This window comes from Acomys russatus, chromosome 14 (assembly GCF_903995435.1).
Source record: "Acomys russatus chromosome 14, mAcoRus1.1, whole genome shotgun sequence".
Taxonomy (NCBI): domain Eukaryota; kingdom Metazoa; phylum Chordata; class Mammalia; order Rodentia; family Muridae; genus Acomys; species Acomys russatus.
In genome coordinates, this window is record NC_067150.1 from 53600234 (window position 1) to 53617478 (window position 17245).

Below are 17245 nucleotides of genomic sequence, written 5' to 3' on the forward strand. Positions count from 1 at the left end.
TGGAGCAGACATCCTTTTGAGCAAGTCCAGCCTGCATCGAGGGTCTCCAGGTTTCACCAAGTGAGGATAGCGTCTCTTAGCTGCGGGGAAGGTGAAGATGTGCCAAGTCACCCGACTGCCAGGGGAGGAGGAGGGAGGAGCGAGGAGCGGGCGACCGAAGCAAGTCATGGGGCTGGTGGGCTGGAGCTGTCGCGGCCCGCCCTGCCGCCTGGACCTATGAGTCGGCCTTATTTCCCTCCGCCCGCCCTCCTGATGGCGTCACTGCTGCCCGCACCGCGTGCTCCCCCGCCGCCTGCCTGCCAGCCGATCTGCTTTATACGCAGCAGCAAAAAAAACGAGGGCTCAGATGTTTTCAGTTCTTGGGCGTGGGGGTGGGGGGTGGTTGTTTTTAAAGCGAGGAAGGACCTTGCTCTGAACTAAGACTATAGAAGACCCTAAGAGGCGTGGAGAGCCCAAGCCCTGGTCGCCAGGAACTTGGTGGACCAGTTGTGTATTCCCTTACTTTGGGGGTGGGGAACTGATTTTGACCTGGGATAGGAGGTGTGGTGTGGCAGAAGAGGGGGGAAAAAAAAATCACCCAGCTCAGAATTTCTTGCTCTCTCTGCCCAGCCACAAACCCACACACCCAGCCACACACTCTGCCACACACACACACACCGCACTCCCCCACAACTGGGTCCTCTGCTGAACAATTAATCTCTCAGCTGGACTTGCTTTGTAGACCAGGCTGGCCTCGAACTCATAGAGGTCCGCCTGCCTCCCTAGTGCTGGGATTAAAGGCGTGCGCCACAACCGACCGGCTAGGCACACTTTTAAAATTTAAGTAATAAAAAGGCTGGGGAGCTGCCTCAGCAGTTAAGAGCACTTGCTGGTCTTGCAGAGGACCTGGGCTCTGTTCTCAGGACTCATAGCCATCCCTTTACAGCCCTGTATAACTCCTCCAAGAGATTGTCCTCTGCAAACTCCCTACCCACAGTGGCCTTCACTCACAAGAGGCACATAAATACAAAATTTAATAGGTAGATGGAATCCTGAGTGTGTGCTTATATACACAAAAAGTATGCATGCTCTGAGTAACTTGGGTCTTTAAAAAAAACTTGTATTAATGTGTATGTGTAATTAAAATGTATGCAGGTGCCTGGGGAGACTAGAGGGAGCAGGGCAGCTGGAGGTAAAGGCTGTTGTGAGCCTCTGACCCTGGGTGCTAGGTACCGAACTCTGGCCCTCTACAAGAGCAGCAAGTATCCTTAACTGCTGCGCCATCTCTCCAGCTCCCAAAATGTATTCCTCGCTGTAGATTATGATCAGAAACCCCTAAGATCCCTGTAGCCTTCAAAATATCCAACTTTTCCCCCCAGAGCTGTGTCCCTTCCTTCGTGGAATCTGATTGAGTTTTGTAGGTTTCACCACACCAGTTGGTAAGAAGATTTTTTTTTTTTTTTTTTTTTTTTTTTACCATTAAAACAAACCCAAGCACACATCTATTATCACTGTCTCAAACCTCGATGACTCACACAATTTGGCCTTCTAGCTAGAAATGGGATCTGCAACAGGGGATGGCCCATTTAAAAGCTGACCTAGTTAAAACCCAGGAGCGCCAAAATCGCAGGGTCAATTTGATCTGTCTTCTCTTCTGTTCAAAGCCTGCAACCTAAGTTGGTCAGGGACTGACAAGGTTGAAGCCAAAGCTACGTATATTTATGCAATTCTTGTTTCAGTAACGGAACCGAAACATCGTGGCTGGAGGTTGGTGTAGAAAACCGAGCAAGAGGGCCAGGCATGGTGGCTCACGCCTTTAATTTCAGCACTCTGGAGGCAGAGGCAGGCAGATTGCTGTGAGTTTGAGGCCAGCCTCGTCTACAAAGTGTCCAGCACAGCCAAGGCTAACACAGAGAGACCCTGTCTCAAAAACAAAACAAAACAAAAACAAAAACAAACCCAACCAACCAAACAAACCAGGCAAGATAAGATGTAGAGACTGAACCTGCGGGGTTTGGTTGAGCACACTGCATGTCTCTGGAGCAGGTTGGAGCTCTGAGTGTTGGACTCAGAGCCCATGGGAGTCATCTTAGAGGACCGGGGGTAGGAAGGAGCCTTTGTTCCTGTGCTGGCATCTTCGGTGTGGATACAATAGTAGAACCAGCTGTGGATAAAGGGAATGAGCGGGTAGGTAGCCTTTTTCAAGCTGGTGAAGTTCTGGGCCAAACCATCTTACTGTTTAATCTGGCCCTAGGTGGGTGAGGCAGGCTAGACCAGTGGTTTAATTTTACTACTGTTATAAATTGTAATGTAAATATCTGTGTTTTCCTATGGTCTTGGGTAGACCTCCCTATGAAAGGGTCGTTCAGTCCCAAAGGATTCACGACCTACAGGGTGGTCTAGAGGAACTTGGACTACAGCCAGGTCTGTCTGACTACAGAGTCTGCCTTCTGCCCACCCTCTCTGAGTTGACATAGAAGTTCTGAGAAAGTAAGGAGCAATTTTTCAAAGTGTCCTTCCTCTTAGGTCTTTATTTACTTATTAATTTTTAGAGGGCTGTTGTAGACCCAAGCTGTCCATTTTATTTCTTTTTAGTTTTTTAAAGATTTATTTATTTATTATGTACACAGAACTTTGCCTGCATGTAGACCAGAAGAGGGCACCATATCTTATTATAGATGGTTGTGAGCCACCTGTGGTTGCTGGGAATTGAACTCAGAACCTTTGGAAGAGTAAGGAATGCTCTTAACCTCAGAGCCAGCTTCACGACCTTGTAACCTGCACACATAATTTGCCTGTCACTGTCATAGAATTCTATGTTAGGTGTTGCTTCACATAGTCCAGGCTGGCCCCAAACTCCATGTAGTTGAGGGTGATATCCATCAGTTCAGCCCTCTAAGGGAATTTTGAGCAAGTAAAATTTTCATTTTGTACCAGGCTGTAGTTACATAGCCATTCCTGGCTCCCCTTGGTCTTTCTGGGTACCTTGTAGCTGCCCTCAGTGGCATGACTTACCTACTAGGGACATCTGAAGAATACTGTGTCCCTAACTTATTCTGCTTCTTAGTACTGGGGGATGAGGCCATTTACCAGCCAGCTGTAATCTCCCAGCATGCCACCAGGCCTCTTTCTGGCAGACTCCTACCCTACCCTACCCCCCATCTTGGATCACCATGGCTTCTATGTCCCTGAGCCAACAATGTGGCCTGAGTGTCAGTTTGGTAGGATAGCAGGTGACTTGCTGTCAGGGCAAAGCTATTGCAGGAAAGGTAGAGGTTGTGCAGCATTGATTCCACCCGCTCCAGTGAGCTCTTTACCCTCTGCGTGTCGGGGGTGGGGGGGGCTGCTTTGCTTCTCTTGGCATTCACAGTACTTTTACTGTACCAGACCCAATGAGGGGGACATTTGCTAAGCAGTGCTGTGCTGTGCATTCCCGCTAGGCTGATTATGGGGAAGGACAGTCTCTGACCTCTAGGAGGATCAGATGCTTAATACACGATTAAATGATTCATGCGGCCGCCTCCTCCTCCTCCTCGCCCCGAGCCCAGCCTGGGTGCTTCAGAAGCCAGCTACAAGGATGGTTTCCTGGGAGGGGGGCTTGAACTAAATTTGGGCGGCGCAAGGGTAGGTGATGGGGGAGGCTGCTAGGTCACATTTAGAAACTTGATTTTTTTCCCCCCCAGGCATTAATGAGCCTCCAGTGTTTTAGAGGCTAGAGTTTGCACTTTATAGGTCAATCAGATGTCACCACCCTTTTCCTAAGGAGGTAGATGCTTGGACCCCAGAGAACAGCCCAGATGAGGGGGGTCTCACATCCAGGGAGAGGTCTGCTACCAGAAGCCCAGGCTATCGCGTAACCACATCCTTGCCTGAGGTTACAGCCTTTTTCTCAGGACAAACAAGTCTGAAGTAGCTTGGTGGCAGTGACCAGGGCTCAGTGCTGGAGATGTAGAAGAAAGGTCACACCTGAGAAGTTTGTGAAGACCAGACTTGGTGGTTTTGAAACAAGTCCTTGGGTCGAGTGAGTGTGTTAATGTTTATCCTGAAACTTGGCTCTCACCGGTGAGAAATGCTGACGAACTCAAATTTGGGGTAGGAGTGGGATGGGTTTTTTTGTTTTTGTTTTGTTTGTTTGTTTGTTTGTTTGTTTGTTTTTGAAAGAACAGGGAACCTGGCCAGTTTTGACTTCTTGTGACTGTGAGTGTGCCTCCTTGCAGCCAGCAGGGTGTGAGTGCCAGCCTTCTCTTGGGTGTGGCCTCTGAAGCAATGAAGGCCTCCTGCCTGGGGCTGGAAGTTCCTGTAAGCAGAGTAAGCCTGGTCTCTGGGGCTACAGAGAGTAACCAACTGCACTGTTTTTTGTTTTTTGTTTTTTTTAAGGCTGGTGGAAAGCCAGGCATAGTGGCACACGCCTTTAAGCCCAGCACTCAGGAGGCAGAGGCAGGTGGATCTCTGAGATCAAGACCAGCCTGGTTTACAGATTGAGTTCCCGGAGAGACCCGGGCTACACAGTGAAACCCTGTCTCAAACAAACAAACAAACAAGCGGGGGAGGGCATCTAAACCCAAAGTACAAATTTTCAGTTTAATTTTAACATGTAGCTCGCTCACACTCGGGACTTGGCAAGGGAAGTGGGACTTTATTTATTTATTTATTTTCAAGCACAGCACACCCTGGATACAAAAGGGATGTTCTCCTCACAAGGAAGGAAGGGCTAGAGAAAAGGCCGCCAAGTATGCAGGAAGTGGGTTGGAAATGATAGTAGTTGCAGGGTGGGTCCCCTCTTTCGCAGGCCAGAGGGACAGGCAGATAGCTGACTCACACAGGGGACTATGGCTAGAGTTTTTGCTTTGTTCCATTTGAGCTACTTCTCAGGCAAGGCGCCTACCGCCCTATCTCCTTGTGAGCATGTGCGGCTTGGGCTGTCTGCAGCTTACTGAACCTTGGAGTCTGCGCCCTGGCTCCTCTCTCGTCCCTCCTAAGCAGTGCAAGACACTCTTCTGCCTGTCAAGAGGTGCAGAAGCAAAGGAGACTGGAAAAGGCTACCTGAGAGTTTCCCAGAGGGAGCTGAAACAACCTCTACTCTTCGGGGACCCACACCCAGCGGAGCAGGGGTGGGAGGGGGTGTACAGGCATCAGAACCTGGCAAATTGAGCTTTGCACCTTGGTGTCTTGGAGCTGGAAGTGACGCCCACCCAGCTGGTGAAACAGAAAATGGCTGAAAGGAAGCCATTGCAGGCATGGGAGCCTGTGGAGCTGAGTGACCTCCGGCTAGGCATGTGCCCTAAACCTTGGGATACCAGAGATGCTTTAGGGGACCTCTACATTGAGTGGCCAACACTGACCACTTTGGTTAGGCAGCTGCATCCTTTTTTTTTTTTTTTTTTTTTTTGAGATGAGTTCTCATATAGTCCAGGCTGGCTTCAAACTTGGCTACATCCGTAGCCCGTGCTGACCTTGAGCACACCAGTTTGCAGTGCTGATGATCAAATCCAGGCTTTCATGCATGCTAGGTAAGCACATTACCAACCATGCTCCAACCCAAGACAGGTGTTTTTCATATGGGTGCCTGTAAATAGAAAGAATCCCCCTTCATCCGGGTGTAGCTGGGTTGTGTAAATGAAACTACTTAAACATGTCTGTTATGAGGGAGGGCTGTGATGTGTGTGTGTGTGTGTGTGTGTGTGTGTGTGTGTGTGTGTGTGTGTGTGAACAGTAGCTGTGATGACTTGTATGTTGTCCCTGAGAGAAGGGCCCCCAGTTGGAATGTAGTGCTGGGAGACTGGGACTGGCCTGGTCATCTGTTTATAGGAATGCTAGGCAGTCTCTCCTGGCAGCAGGAGTTGGGGAAGCACATTGCCACCCCCTCCCAGGTCCTCTTATGCTGCTTGGCTAACGGCATTAAGAGGAGAGGCTTTGACCACCCTTGGAAAACCACATTATGTCTGCAGTCTCTTGAGGATACAATGGGACCTGCCTTTGGAAGCAGGGATTCCCAGGAAAACCAGTTAAGGAGGAAGACTGGGCCACAGGAGTCCAACACATAATACTCATGTCTGTCTGCCCCACAGCCACCATCCCTCCATCTGCTTGCTGCCAGCAGCCTGGCCTCCTCCCTATAGTTTTCTTACCCTAGAGTGGAGGGCTGCAAGGCCTTTATTCTTAGGGACTCTATCCGGCCAGGTGCTTGACCTGGATCTGTGGTTGTCCTCAGCTCTTAGAGCCATCGAGAAGGTGGAGCAAGGCCAGGGCAGAGGCTTAGAGCTTGTGATTCTGGGAAGAAGGTGGTGGCCCTGGCTCGCTTTCCTTCAGGTAGAGCTCTGAGTCCCTGCTATGCCGTCCTTACATGGAGCGCTCACTGTGCCGTCATCCACAGGGAAAAAGGAAGGCAGGACCCAGGTGCCTGGTAGTCCCTGCCCTGTCCATTTGCCTGGAGTGGACTATGTTCTACCCTTTCCATGCAGACTCAATGGGGCGGGGGCGGTGTCTGGGAGACCAGAGGATGCTCTAGGGAAGGTCGTCTTAAAGGAGAGAGGTGCAGCCATGGGCAGGGACTGGCTGCTGGGCTTTTCATGGGGGTGAGGGGAGAGTGGTGACCCTGTGAGCTGTGTGAGCCTCTGAAGTCCCGTGGATGGAAGGGAGGGTGCAGCGTATCCAGTCAGTGTTCTTGATGCTTCTTCCCAGAGCCGTAAGGTGGAATCTGGTTCTGAGGTAGAGTCCTGGGGTGCAGGGACGCACTGGGTGGGACAAATGCCATCGGGATGGGACAGTCTTCTCTTTTTTAGATTCCTTTCAGCCAGTCCTAGTGCCACAGCTCCCTAATCACAATTACTTTAAAGTGGTATGTAAGGGGAGTTCAAGTCCCACTCAGGCAACTTAGAGAAAACTTGTGTCAAAATAAAAAGAGGATAGTAATAAAAAAAGGGGGGGGGAGAGTGCTTGCCTGGTATATGTGAGGGTCTAGGCTCAACCCTCAGTTCCACACCACAGAAGAGTTCCTTCTGTCGCCGAGAGAGAGACTGGGTTCCCGAAGCACCTGGCTTGCCGGGGGCGGGGGGTACCTTAGTCCGCCTGCTAACTCCTTGGGCTGTCTGTGACTGTGCCTGAGACCCACTGGCTTCCCCTTGGCCTGTCATCCATTTGCTGTGTCCACTGGAACCAGAAACTGTCCCTGTGATGTATTCGGCTTAGAACTTCCTTACCAGAGTGGTTTTTGTTGTAGTTGTTGCTTTTGTTTTTCACTGTCTCTTTCCCCTTGGTCAGAAACCAAGGAACTTCCAACACTGCCCGGCCCAAGTCTTTGGAGAGGGATTGGGTAGGACCCTTGCTGGCCCTCATTTATTGCAATGTGGGCTGTTTTAGGAGTAAGGTTTCCTCATCTTCCTCTACGAGGCAGGGACTGAGAAACACTTAGGAGCCACGTGGTCCAGTAACTATGCCTTGCATCCTTTGTATACTTAAGATTTAAAGTGTTCAGGGCTACAGGAGGCTCTGTTCTTGGACAGCACCAAACATTTTCTTTCTGGTGGGAACTTCTGGACAGCAGTACTGTCTAGGCATGAGGACTTGGGGAGGGGTTCTCTGTTATGCTGCCTCTGTGTGGTGGAGCAGGCTGGATACCTGATCACAATGCTATGTGCCAAGCTGCAGTGAGCAGGCCGAGGCTGAAGGAAGGAGTGAGAGCAAGCATGAATGTGCCATGAGCATATGCAGGGAGAGGAAGGGCGGGGCCAAGCACGGGAAGTGAGTAGCCTGCTTCCAGTGGGTGGTCTAGCCTGGGCATTTGTAGGCAGCAATACCTGGTGCCTGTGGGTAGTGGGGACTGTGATTTTGATTGTATACTGAGGTTGAAGAGCACACAGCAGGAGGTTGGTGTTACACACACACACACACACACACACACACACACACACACACACACACACCAGCCTCAGTGACAGTAAAGCCTACTGGTTGTCCCTTTCTGAAATAACTCCCTGGTTCTAGGGCATGTTTACCTAATATTCTTCTGGCCTGGTCTTGCTAATGGTGGAAAGTCAGGGCAGGCTGGTCATCCTTTGCTCTGGCAGCTCTGATCTGGACAAGCCAGAAGGTGCGACGTAGGGGGTGAGTGCTTTTCTGACCCTTCCCCGCCCCCACCCCCACCCCACCCCCTCCACTCAATGCCATCCTTTCTTCTCCAGGTGAAAGAACTGGTCCTGGACAACTGTCGGTCAATTGAAGGCAAAATCAAAGGCCTCACAGATGAATTTGAAGAACTGGAATTCTTAAGTACAATCAACGTCGGCCTCACCTCCATTTCGAACTTACCAAAGTTAAACAAACTTAAGAAGGTAAACAGCTGGGGCCCGGGAGGCTGGGGGTGGGGGTGGGGGGTGATTTGTGCCCAGGGAGCATAATTAAGGGCAAGGCCAGGTGCATGCTCTCCAACCTGCTGGCAGGTCCCTGGGGATGTTCCCTTCCTACTGTCTGGGGAGAGTCAGGAGGCTCCTAGCCCTCAGCTTTCCCGGTAAAAGCTCTTTTCCCTCCCTGCCTCATACAGCTTGAATTAAGCGATAACAGAATCTCAGGGGACCTGGAAGTATTGGCAGAAAAATGTCCGAACCTTAAGCATCTAAATTTAAGTGGCAACAAAATAAAAGACCTCAGCACAATAGAGCCACTGGTGAGTCCCTTGGGGGTCCTCCTCCCTTCTTTTCCTTGGGGGCAGTGGGGATTGGTGTGGGGAGCCCAACTTTCTGCGGCTGTATGTTGAACGTGTTTCCCCTGTTATCACTGTTTTGTACCCTCATTCTGTGCTATAAGCTAAAGCAGGAACTATTTCTGCCCAGTCCATGGAGTGTTCCTTTTGACCAAGGTCACCTGGCCAGAATGGGCACTGAGTGTGGGGCAGGGAATGGACCCTCGTCTGGTGCCCTTCCGCCTGAGTTGTAGTTTGTCTGGCCTCACAGCCTGGCTGCCTTGCCACGCTTTGAGGAGAGAGGAGCACTTCCAGACCGAAGCTGGTGTGAGGTAGACTGGCCTGTGTTTCTTCTTCTAAGGGTTTTGCTAGTGGGTTAGGGGTTTGTGCTGACACAGGATTCTGGGAGCACGAGGGTGCAGGCCTTCAAGTGCACATGGAGGAGGTCTCTGTTGGTGACCAGGGCCTCAGACATACACATAGATGGCATTTTAGAAAGGGTAATTTTGGTCAGAATGGCTGTGTCTGTGACCAAGTGCAGCACGGCACCCTTTTGATTTTTAAGGAGACCACCTGAAGGTGTGATTTTTTTAAAAAAAAGAATCCTGGGCTGGAGAAATGGCTCAGAGGTTAAGAGCACTGTCTGCTCTTCCAGAGGTCCTGAGTTCAATTCCCACAGCAACCACATGGTGCCTCACAACCATCTATACTGGAGTCTGATGTCTTCTTCTGGCGGGCAAGCACACACACGCAGGCAGAATGTTGTATACATAATAAATAAATCTTGAAGAAGAAGAAGAAGAAGAAGAAGAAGAAGAAGAAGAAGAAGAAGAAGAAGAAGAAGAATCCTTTGGAAATAGAAAAAAAGTAGCCCATTCACAAAGGTTGGCTCAAGGAAGGCCCTGGGACACTGCCAAGTGGCTGGTCCAAGTAGTTTCATGTTTGGGTTTGTAGGGTTCTTATCCACAAAGCACCCCTCAATCTCTGGACATTGTCAGGAGACAATGGCAGCACACTGGCATTGCTTTTTCTTTCTTTCTTTCTTTCTTTCTTACTTTCTTACTTTCTTTCTTTCTTTCTTTCTTTCTTCCTTTTTTTCTTCCCCCTAGACAGGGTTTCTTTGTGTTTCCTTGGCTGTCCTGGACTCACTGTGTAGACCAGGCTGGCCTCGAACTCACAGAGATCCACCTGTCTCTGCCTCCCGAGTGCTGGGATTACAGGCATGCGCCATGGCATTGATTTTTCAAGCTCAGACTTTGCCTCTCTGTCTGTCTGTCAGCTAATAAAACACAGACCACAGAAAGCTCTTTCCAGGTCTCCCTAGGCTCAGGAGAAGGCAGAACTGTTTTCATCTGCCTGGAAATCCTGCTGTCATCATTTTGTTACCAAGAGAACCATCTTCTGAATCCCTTGTGTTGGGAGTGTGTGTAGGGCTGAGTCTATAAAATCTTCGTGAGGCAGCATTGTGGCAGGATCACCCTGGAGACTAGACAGGCACACGTGTTCCCAACTCCCTGCACGCAGAGCACGTGTGTTCATACAGCTTTCCACCCTGGTTTTTGATATGATGTCCTGTACCCTCCCAGGGTTGGAACCTGTTTTGAGTTGGGGCATGCTGGGCCCCCTCATACTAACTAGAGCTTAGATGTCCTCCCTGCCTTTGGCCCCTCCTAAGTATCACCTGGGTCTACTTACAAAAGTGGAAGAGAATCAACACCGACCCAGAGGGCTCTCCTGTTTTCCCAACTATCCAATGTGATAATGTGGACCACGAACCATCTGACCTGACAAGCCACATATCATATTCAGCACTACAGACGGAACTGGGTCCTCCATGGCTTGTCTCCTGTCCTCTTTTTTCTTTTTCTTTATTTAATTTATTATGTATATAGTGCTCTGCCTGCCAGTATAGCTCCAAACCAGAAGAGGGCACCAGACCTCATTATAGATGGTTGTGAGCCACCATGTGGTTGCTGGGAATTGAACTCAGGACCTCTGGAGGAGCAGTCAGTGCTCTTAACCTCTGAGCCATCTCTCCAGCCCCGTCTCCTGTCCTCTTTGACAGTATATTTAACAGACTTAAGAATACAGGCCTCTGAGCCAGGCGTGGTGGCGCACGCCTTTAATCCCAGCACTCGGGAGGCAGAGGCAGGAGGATCGCTGTGAGTTCGAGGCCAGCCTGGTCTACAAAGTGAGTCCAGGATGGCCAAGGCTACACAGAGAAACACTGTCTCGGAAAAAAAAAAAAAAACAACCCCCCAAAAAAAAGAGTACAGGCCTCTGCTTTCCTTTCTCAGATGCCCAGTACCCTGGTGGTGGGTAAATTGGCTTAATCCCTGGGAGGGCTGTGCCCCTGCCTGGTGATGGATCAGTAAGTAGATGGGAGAGTCGGGTAGTTCATGTTGTCATTTTCATTTCTTTTGGATTTCTTGTCACAGGGCTGCATCAAAGCCCTCAACTCATGTACCCAAAGGGCCTAAGGTTGGTTTCCAGGCAGTCACAGTTAGGCTAAAAGCTAAATAAAGTATTAACTTTAAATCTTCAAGTCAAACCCATTTTTGTACACCGAGGTCTGGGCAAGTGCAAACCTAAAGTGAGCAGGTCTAGGTCTCGGGGTGGGGAGATGGCTCAGTGGGCAAAGAACTTGCTGTGCAAACATGAAGGCATGAGTTCAAACCATCAGGGCCCAAGTAAAAGCTAGGAGTGACAACACACCCCAGTGCTAGGGTGTTGTCCTCATGTGGATCCCAGGGGCTGCTGGACCAGCAATCTAACAAAATGATGAGTTCCAGGTTTAGTGAGAGATCCTGTTTTTAAAAAACAGAAACCAAAAACCCAATAACTTCTACAAGTGAGTGCATGCGTGCGCTTCTGCGCATGTGCATAAGCACGTCCCCTATGCGCAGGAACTGCCCGGCTTCCTTCTCACTGTAATTCTTGGGCTGTCCATGCTGCCTTTCCCTAGGGCGTCCCACTTCCCACCCACTTCGCACAGCTCCCTTTGCCACTGACTACCTTTCTCCACTTGCAGAAGAAGTTAGAGAACCTCAAAAGCCTAGACCTGTTTAACTGTGAGGTGACCAACCTGAATGACTACAGAGAAAACGTCTTCAAGCTCCTGCCCCAGGTCATGTACCTCGATGGCTACGACAGGGACAACAAGGAGGCCTCTGACTCCGATGTCGAGGGCTACGTGGAGGATGACGAAGAAGAAGATGAGGATGGTGAGTGGCAGTGAGGAACCCCATCCGGGACAAGCTGGCCGGCCATATGTATATATCGCTCTAGTGAGACCCCAGACTTGGGAGGAGAAGCCAATAAAGGGGACAGGGCCTGAGGACCTCTTCTCCCCGCCCCCTCCCCCCCCCCCCCCCCCCCAAATCTGGAAGACCAGGTCTTCTGCTGGAGAGATTGTGGTGCCCCCTGGTGGTTGCAGCATGCAGGGCCCCTCCCCACAACCCCTTCCCGTAGTCCTCTGCAGGTTCCTGCAGTTGGTACCCTGCAGCTTTCCTGCATGTCTTTACAGCCCAAACAAAGCTAAGAGCCCAGATAGTACCCAGTCAATGAAGCTTACAATTCTGTTGTCTTTGTTGGTCTGGGGTCTTCTGCGAGATGTTCATATATTATGTTGGCCTTGGTGGAGGTCTTCTTTCCAAGAGATTATAAATGCTGCCCTGTTGGGGACACAGTGTGGTGTTGTGGTATGTGGCAGGGGTCTGTGGTACAGCCCCAGGTTAGCCCTTCAGGCCCCTGCCCAGTTGCCCCACTACACAGGCCACATGTGGCCTTGAACAAGTCATTTCTCTGAGGAGGGAGGAGTTGCCTTTCCACTTCCCTGGGCCCACCGGGATCCTGCTTGCTCAGGCCTCAGGGTCTCCGTGGCCTTATCTGCACATAGGATCGTCCACACGTGTGGCCTGGAGGAGGGCTGATATAACATGAGTCATTTTGGGTGTGTTTAGCTGTGTGAGCACCACCTCCGTGCAGACTCTGGGCTTTGGGGTCGGGGAGAGGCGGGCCATCAGGCATTCCAGTCCCTAATGACTTGCTTCTCATCCCCCCTCACAGAAGACGAATACGATGAATATGCCCAGCTTGTGGAAGACGAGGAGGAAGAGGATGAGGAGGAAGAAGGGGAGGAAGAGGACGTGAGTGGAGAAGAGGAGGTGAGGAGACAGGCCAGGTACCTGTGCAGTCTCACCTGAGTCCTGCCAGGCACCCCAATCACAACAACCCAGGAGCCTGGGGTGTTTATCACCTGCCCACCCGCAGGGGTCCCTTTCCAAGAATCTGAGGTACAAATTTTGGCTGCAAAGACTGACGTTCTGGGGGAAGTCCTTTCGGAGTAGGGAAGGGAATGCTGGAAGCAGGGACTCAACATGCTGGGGGTTGGGGAGAAGGGCCTGTCTATGTGGAGGTCAGGGGACAACTTTTGGGCATCAGTTCTGTTCTCTCTATCTCTCTCACCATGTGACTTTCGGGAACTAGACTCAGGTTGACAGGCTTGGCAGCAACTATCTTGCCAGTCCCTACTTTTGTTTTTGTTTTTGCTTTTTCAAGACAGGGTCTGTCTGTAGCCTTGGCTGTCTTGGAGCTCACTCTGTAGCAAGGCTGGTCTCAGAGTCACAGAGATCCTCCAGCCTCTCTGCTCCAAGGTGCTGGGATCAAAGGCGTGCACCACCAATCCTGGCTTCCCTACTTATTTTTTTTTAGTAACCAGTTCCAGCCCTGCCCTGAGCTACCTGTATATTTTTGAACACATTTCTTGGCTTTTCTGGGTTTCTTGGCATCTGTGGGGAAGGGGTCATGTCACCTTTCTCACTGGGTTATTGAGTGTAAAGTAGCTGGGTATGGTGGTGCACGCCTTTAATCTCAGCACTCGGGAGGCAGAGGCTGGTGGATCTCTGTAAATTCGAGAGAGAGAGTAAAGTAATATACTGACAGAAGGTGTCTGGGGAGGACTGTATGGCAGCCACGAGTCGCAAGAGTAAAGTAATATACTGACAGAAGGTGTCTGGGGAGGACTGTATGGCAGCCACGAGTCGCAAGTGTCCACACCTTCCTCCTTGTTCCACATGTGCTGGATTTTGAGTTTAGATGCTTAGGGTCTCAATAGCAAAGTGATTTTTCATGAGTTGTTTAGAATGTTAAATCTCTTTTTGCCACTAATGACTGGTGTACCAGGAAAGGTTTGCAGTGACAGCACGTGGACAGGTGCTTTCAGGCACACACACACAGAACACACATAGACTCCTTTTCTCTCCTAGTTTTCTGCACAAGTCCACCTACCTCACATACCACATGAGCAGGTTTGCCAGCCTGCCTACCCCAGGGCCAGGGAGGGTAGATGCCAGCTGAAAAGCCAGGCTCTGATTTGTTACTGAGGTTCTCTTTGCAGGCTGACAGACCCACCTTTAAGGGATGTTTGGGGGAGAGAGCGTCTCTCCCTGAGGACAGTAATGGGATATACTAACTGGTGGACTGTCTGTTATATATGTAGATTTTTTTTCTGTAATATTTTTGACCATCTGCCCATTTCCAGTTACTAGTGAAGGAGCACGCACACACACACACACACACACACACACACACACACACACACACACACAGAGAGAGAGAGAAAGAGAGAGAGAGAGTCTTAGCAAGATGGGGAGAGCTACTCATTGATATAAAAGCAAATTTACTTCAATAGTTCTTAGAAGCAGTGGGCTGCTGTGTGCCTTAAAGAACAGGGCTTCAGGTACAGAGATGCTACCAGCATGGAACTCTGGGAAATACCCAGAGCAAGAGCCCTGGGACCAGAGAATGAAGTCACAGGCCTGGCTGAATCCTAAGCAAGTTGAAAGTGAGGTCATCAAAGGCCCCTGATTTTCCCCTAGGCTTGGCTAGGCTTGGCTGAGGGGAGGGGCAGAGCAAGAAGAGCCAGGCTTACCCAGTTGGTTCTGTATTTGTGGAAACTGGGGTCTTCCCTTGAAGCTAAAACCATATTGAGGACAGATGCAGGAAAGGATGGCCTACTTTCAGTGACAGGGCCTCTGCCTGGGGAGTCTGTTCTCCTGAGTGCCACACACTGGAGAGCTGCCTGTCTTCTAGGGACTCCATATCCGGACTTTCTAACATGGGGCAGTCCACAACTACCTCACCCTCAAGGTGGTTTGCCAGTATCTTACTTAATGTAGGAAATGCCTTTAGGGTACATGTTGGAAGCCTTCTGACTCAATGGTTCCTTGATTCAAAACAGTAAGAGACCCTACTGTGTGTCCGCCCTGAGCTGCAGGCTTTATTGTGAGCTCTGAGATGGAATGGAAGGCCTTCCCAGGCAGGGGTATTTATCTGTCTCTCCTTTTCAACATTTTTGTATGCGGGTGTAGTGTATGTACCTGTGTGTGTGTACACATTTGTGTGTGTGCACTCCATGTGTGGAGGCCAGAAGTCAATGTCAGGTGTCTTTCTCAATTACTGTCTACCTTATATTTTGAGCCAGGGTCGGTCAGTCGGTCTGGTCTGTCTGTCTGTCTGTCTGTCTGTCTGTCTGTCTGTCTCTCTGTCTCTCTCTCTCTCTCTCTCTCAACCCAGAGCCCATTGAATTGGCTAAACCGTCTGCCAGTGAGCACAGGCATCCACCTGTCTGTGTCTCCAACCCGCTGGAGGTACCCAAGCATGCTGCTGGGCCCAGCTTTTACAGAGGTGCTGAGGTGGAGCCTGGCTCATTGGGCTCTCTTCCACTGAGCCGCTGTGCACCTGCCCCCCCTTCCCTCCCCACCCCCCCGACCCCACCCTCAGACCCAGCAGGGCCACTTCTAATACCCTGCCTCTATCTGTCTTTGCCTCTAGGAGGACGAAGAAGGTTACAACGATGGGGAGGTGGATGATGAGGAAGATGAAGAAGATGCTGGTGGTATGTCAGCCTTCTTGCTACTTCTCGGCGTGGCAGCCTGGCCTGTTTGACTCTAGCATTGCCTTGCTTGGGCTTTGAGGACCAGACAGTGGAAGGGGGTACCCCCTTCCACACGGGTCCAGGCACTTCTTTGATGCCTGCTTCATTAGATGGCCAGGCTTCTGAGATGCGTGGCTCTGGGTTCTCAGTGGGGGCAGGGCTGGTGGAAAGATGGCCTGCCTGATAACTGTCCCTTTTCCTCGCTTTTTTCCAGAAGAAGAAAGGAGTCAGAAGCGAAAACGAGAACCCGAAGATGAGGGCGAAGAGGATGACTAAGGGGAATTAACCTGTTTGGGGAAATTCCTATTGTGATCTGACTGTTTTTACCCCTATCCCCTCCCCCCTCCTATTTCTGCCCTCCCCCCCGAAACTTATTTTTTTCTGATTGTAGCGTTGCTGTGGGAATGAGAGGGGAAAAGTGTACTGGGGGTTGCCGGGGGTGGGGGGGTGGGAGGGAGGGGGAGGAATAAAATACTATTTTTACTGCCACTCTTTATTTTTTTCCCCCTCCTTTTTCCTTGTGTCTGGTTTTGTCCCTGTAAATGCAGTAGCTTAGTACACACCAAGCAAGTGTTTTTACTCTCGGAAAGGATGGCTTGGAGGTCTCTTACATTTTCTGGTATGTCCCACATCCCCAGAGGAGGCCTTGGCTGGCCTCCGCCGGGTGACTCACAACTCAAGCGGCGCACTGGATCCCAGCCCCTGTCTTCAGTGATCTTGTTCTGGTTCCAGTGGTCTCTGCCACGGGCACTCAGCACCCTGGTTTGTAAATAGCAACCTAAAGGCGTATTTTGGCACTGGTTTGGGGGACAATCCTCATCTCTCATGCCTTTTCCCCCTTCACAGATGGCAGTGGGCTTTGGTTTTGCAAAGAGAACTTTTGTTATTCCGGGCCTGTGATCCTGAGAGCCAAGAATGGCGGGCTTAGGAATGGCTTGGTAGTAATAACGAAAAGAAGCGAACCTTCATATTTCAACTTCTTAAAAACAAACAAACAAACACATGTTCTATCTTGTTCTATAAAATATTAGAGCAATTTGTTTTGCAAAAATGATAGGAGAACTCATCTCGGGGACTCCAGCTTAGAATCTTTTTACAAATCTAAGCTCTGGAGGCACATTGCATGTCCACTGAGGTTTTGGGGTTTTTTTTGGGGGGGTGTTTCTGTTTTGTTTTCCTTCTTGCATCCATTGGAGCACGGAAAAAGAATGCAAACTTGTATTTTCTTACCTAGTGGGACTCTGAAGTGACCGCAGGTTCCTCCTAGTGAATGCTGTTTGCTTTCAGCGTGCCCCTTCCCGGATCGCTTCAGAAGTGGCGTGCCGTCCCCTGCCCTGTCTCGTTTGTACAGAAGAACGTCTGCAACTCATTTTTCTCCTGCCCTTGAGAAGAGCCAAACTTTGAGTTTTATGTCTGTTTGTCATTGATAAATTTCAATAAATCTTTTTTATACAATTTTTGGGGGAATGGCTTCTTTTGAGTTCTTACAAGCCATTGACCATCCTAGGATCAACTGTTGCCCGGAGGGGGGGGAGGAAGTCTTGTCAATATCACCTGCTAAAACAGCTCATCTCGAGGATGTAGCGTTGCATCAAGGTTGGAGACTTTTTGTTCTCAAAGTAAGCCTGGGTGGGATGCATTCTTAAAGGCTT

The 17245-nt window shown here is 50.2% G+C and overlaps 1 protein-coding gene across 1 annotated transcript in view; it reads left to right on the plus strand.

Annotated features, from left to right (window-relative positions):
- The window catches only part of Anp32a (acidic nuclear phosphoprotein 32 family member A), a 39154-nt gene extending 23125 nt beyond the window's left edge, over positions 1-16029 (plus strand). Inside the window, exons 2-7 of the mRNA XM_051156622.1 lie at positions 8160-8309; positions 8519-8641; positions 11688-11880; positions 12725-12822; positions 15491-15554; positions 15808-16029. Coding sequence (XP_051012579.1) covers positions 8160-8309; positions 8519-8641; positions 11688-11880; positions 12725-12822; positions 15491-15554; positions 15808-15869 — 690 coding nt within the window. The 3' untranslated portion in view covers positions 15870-16029. The remainder of the gene's footprint in view (positions 1-8159; positions 8310-8518; positions 8642-11687; positions 11881-12724; positions 12823-15490; positions 15555-15807) is intronic.
- The last annotated feature ends 1216 nt before the right edge of the window (positions 16030-17245 follow it).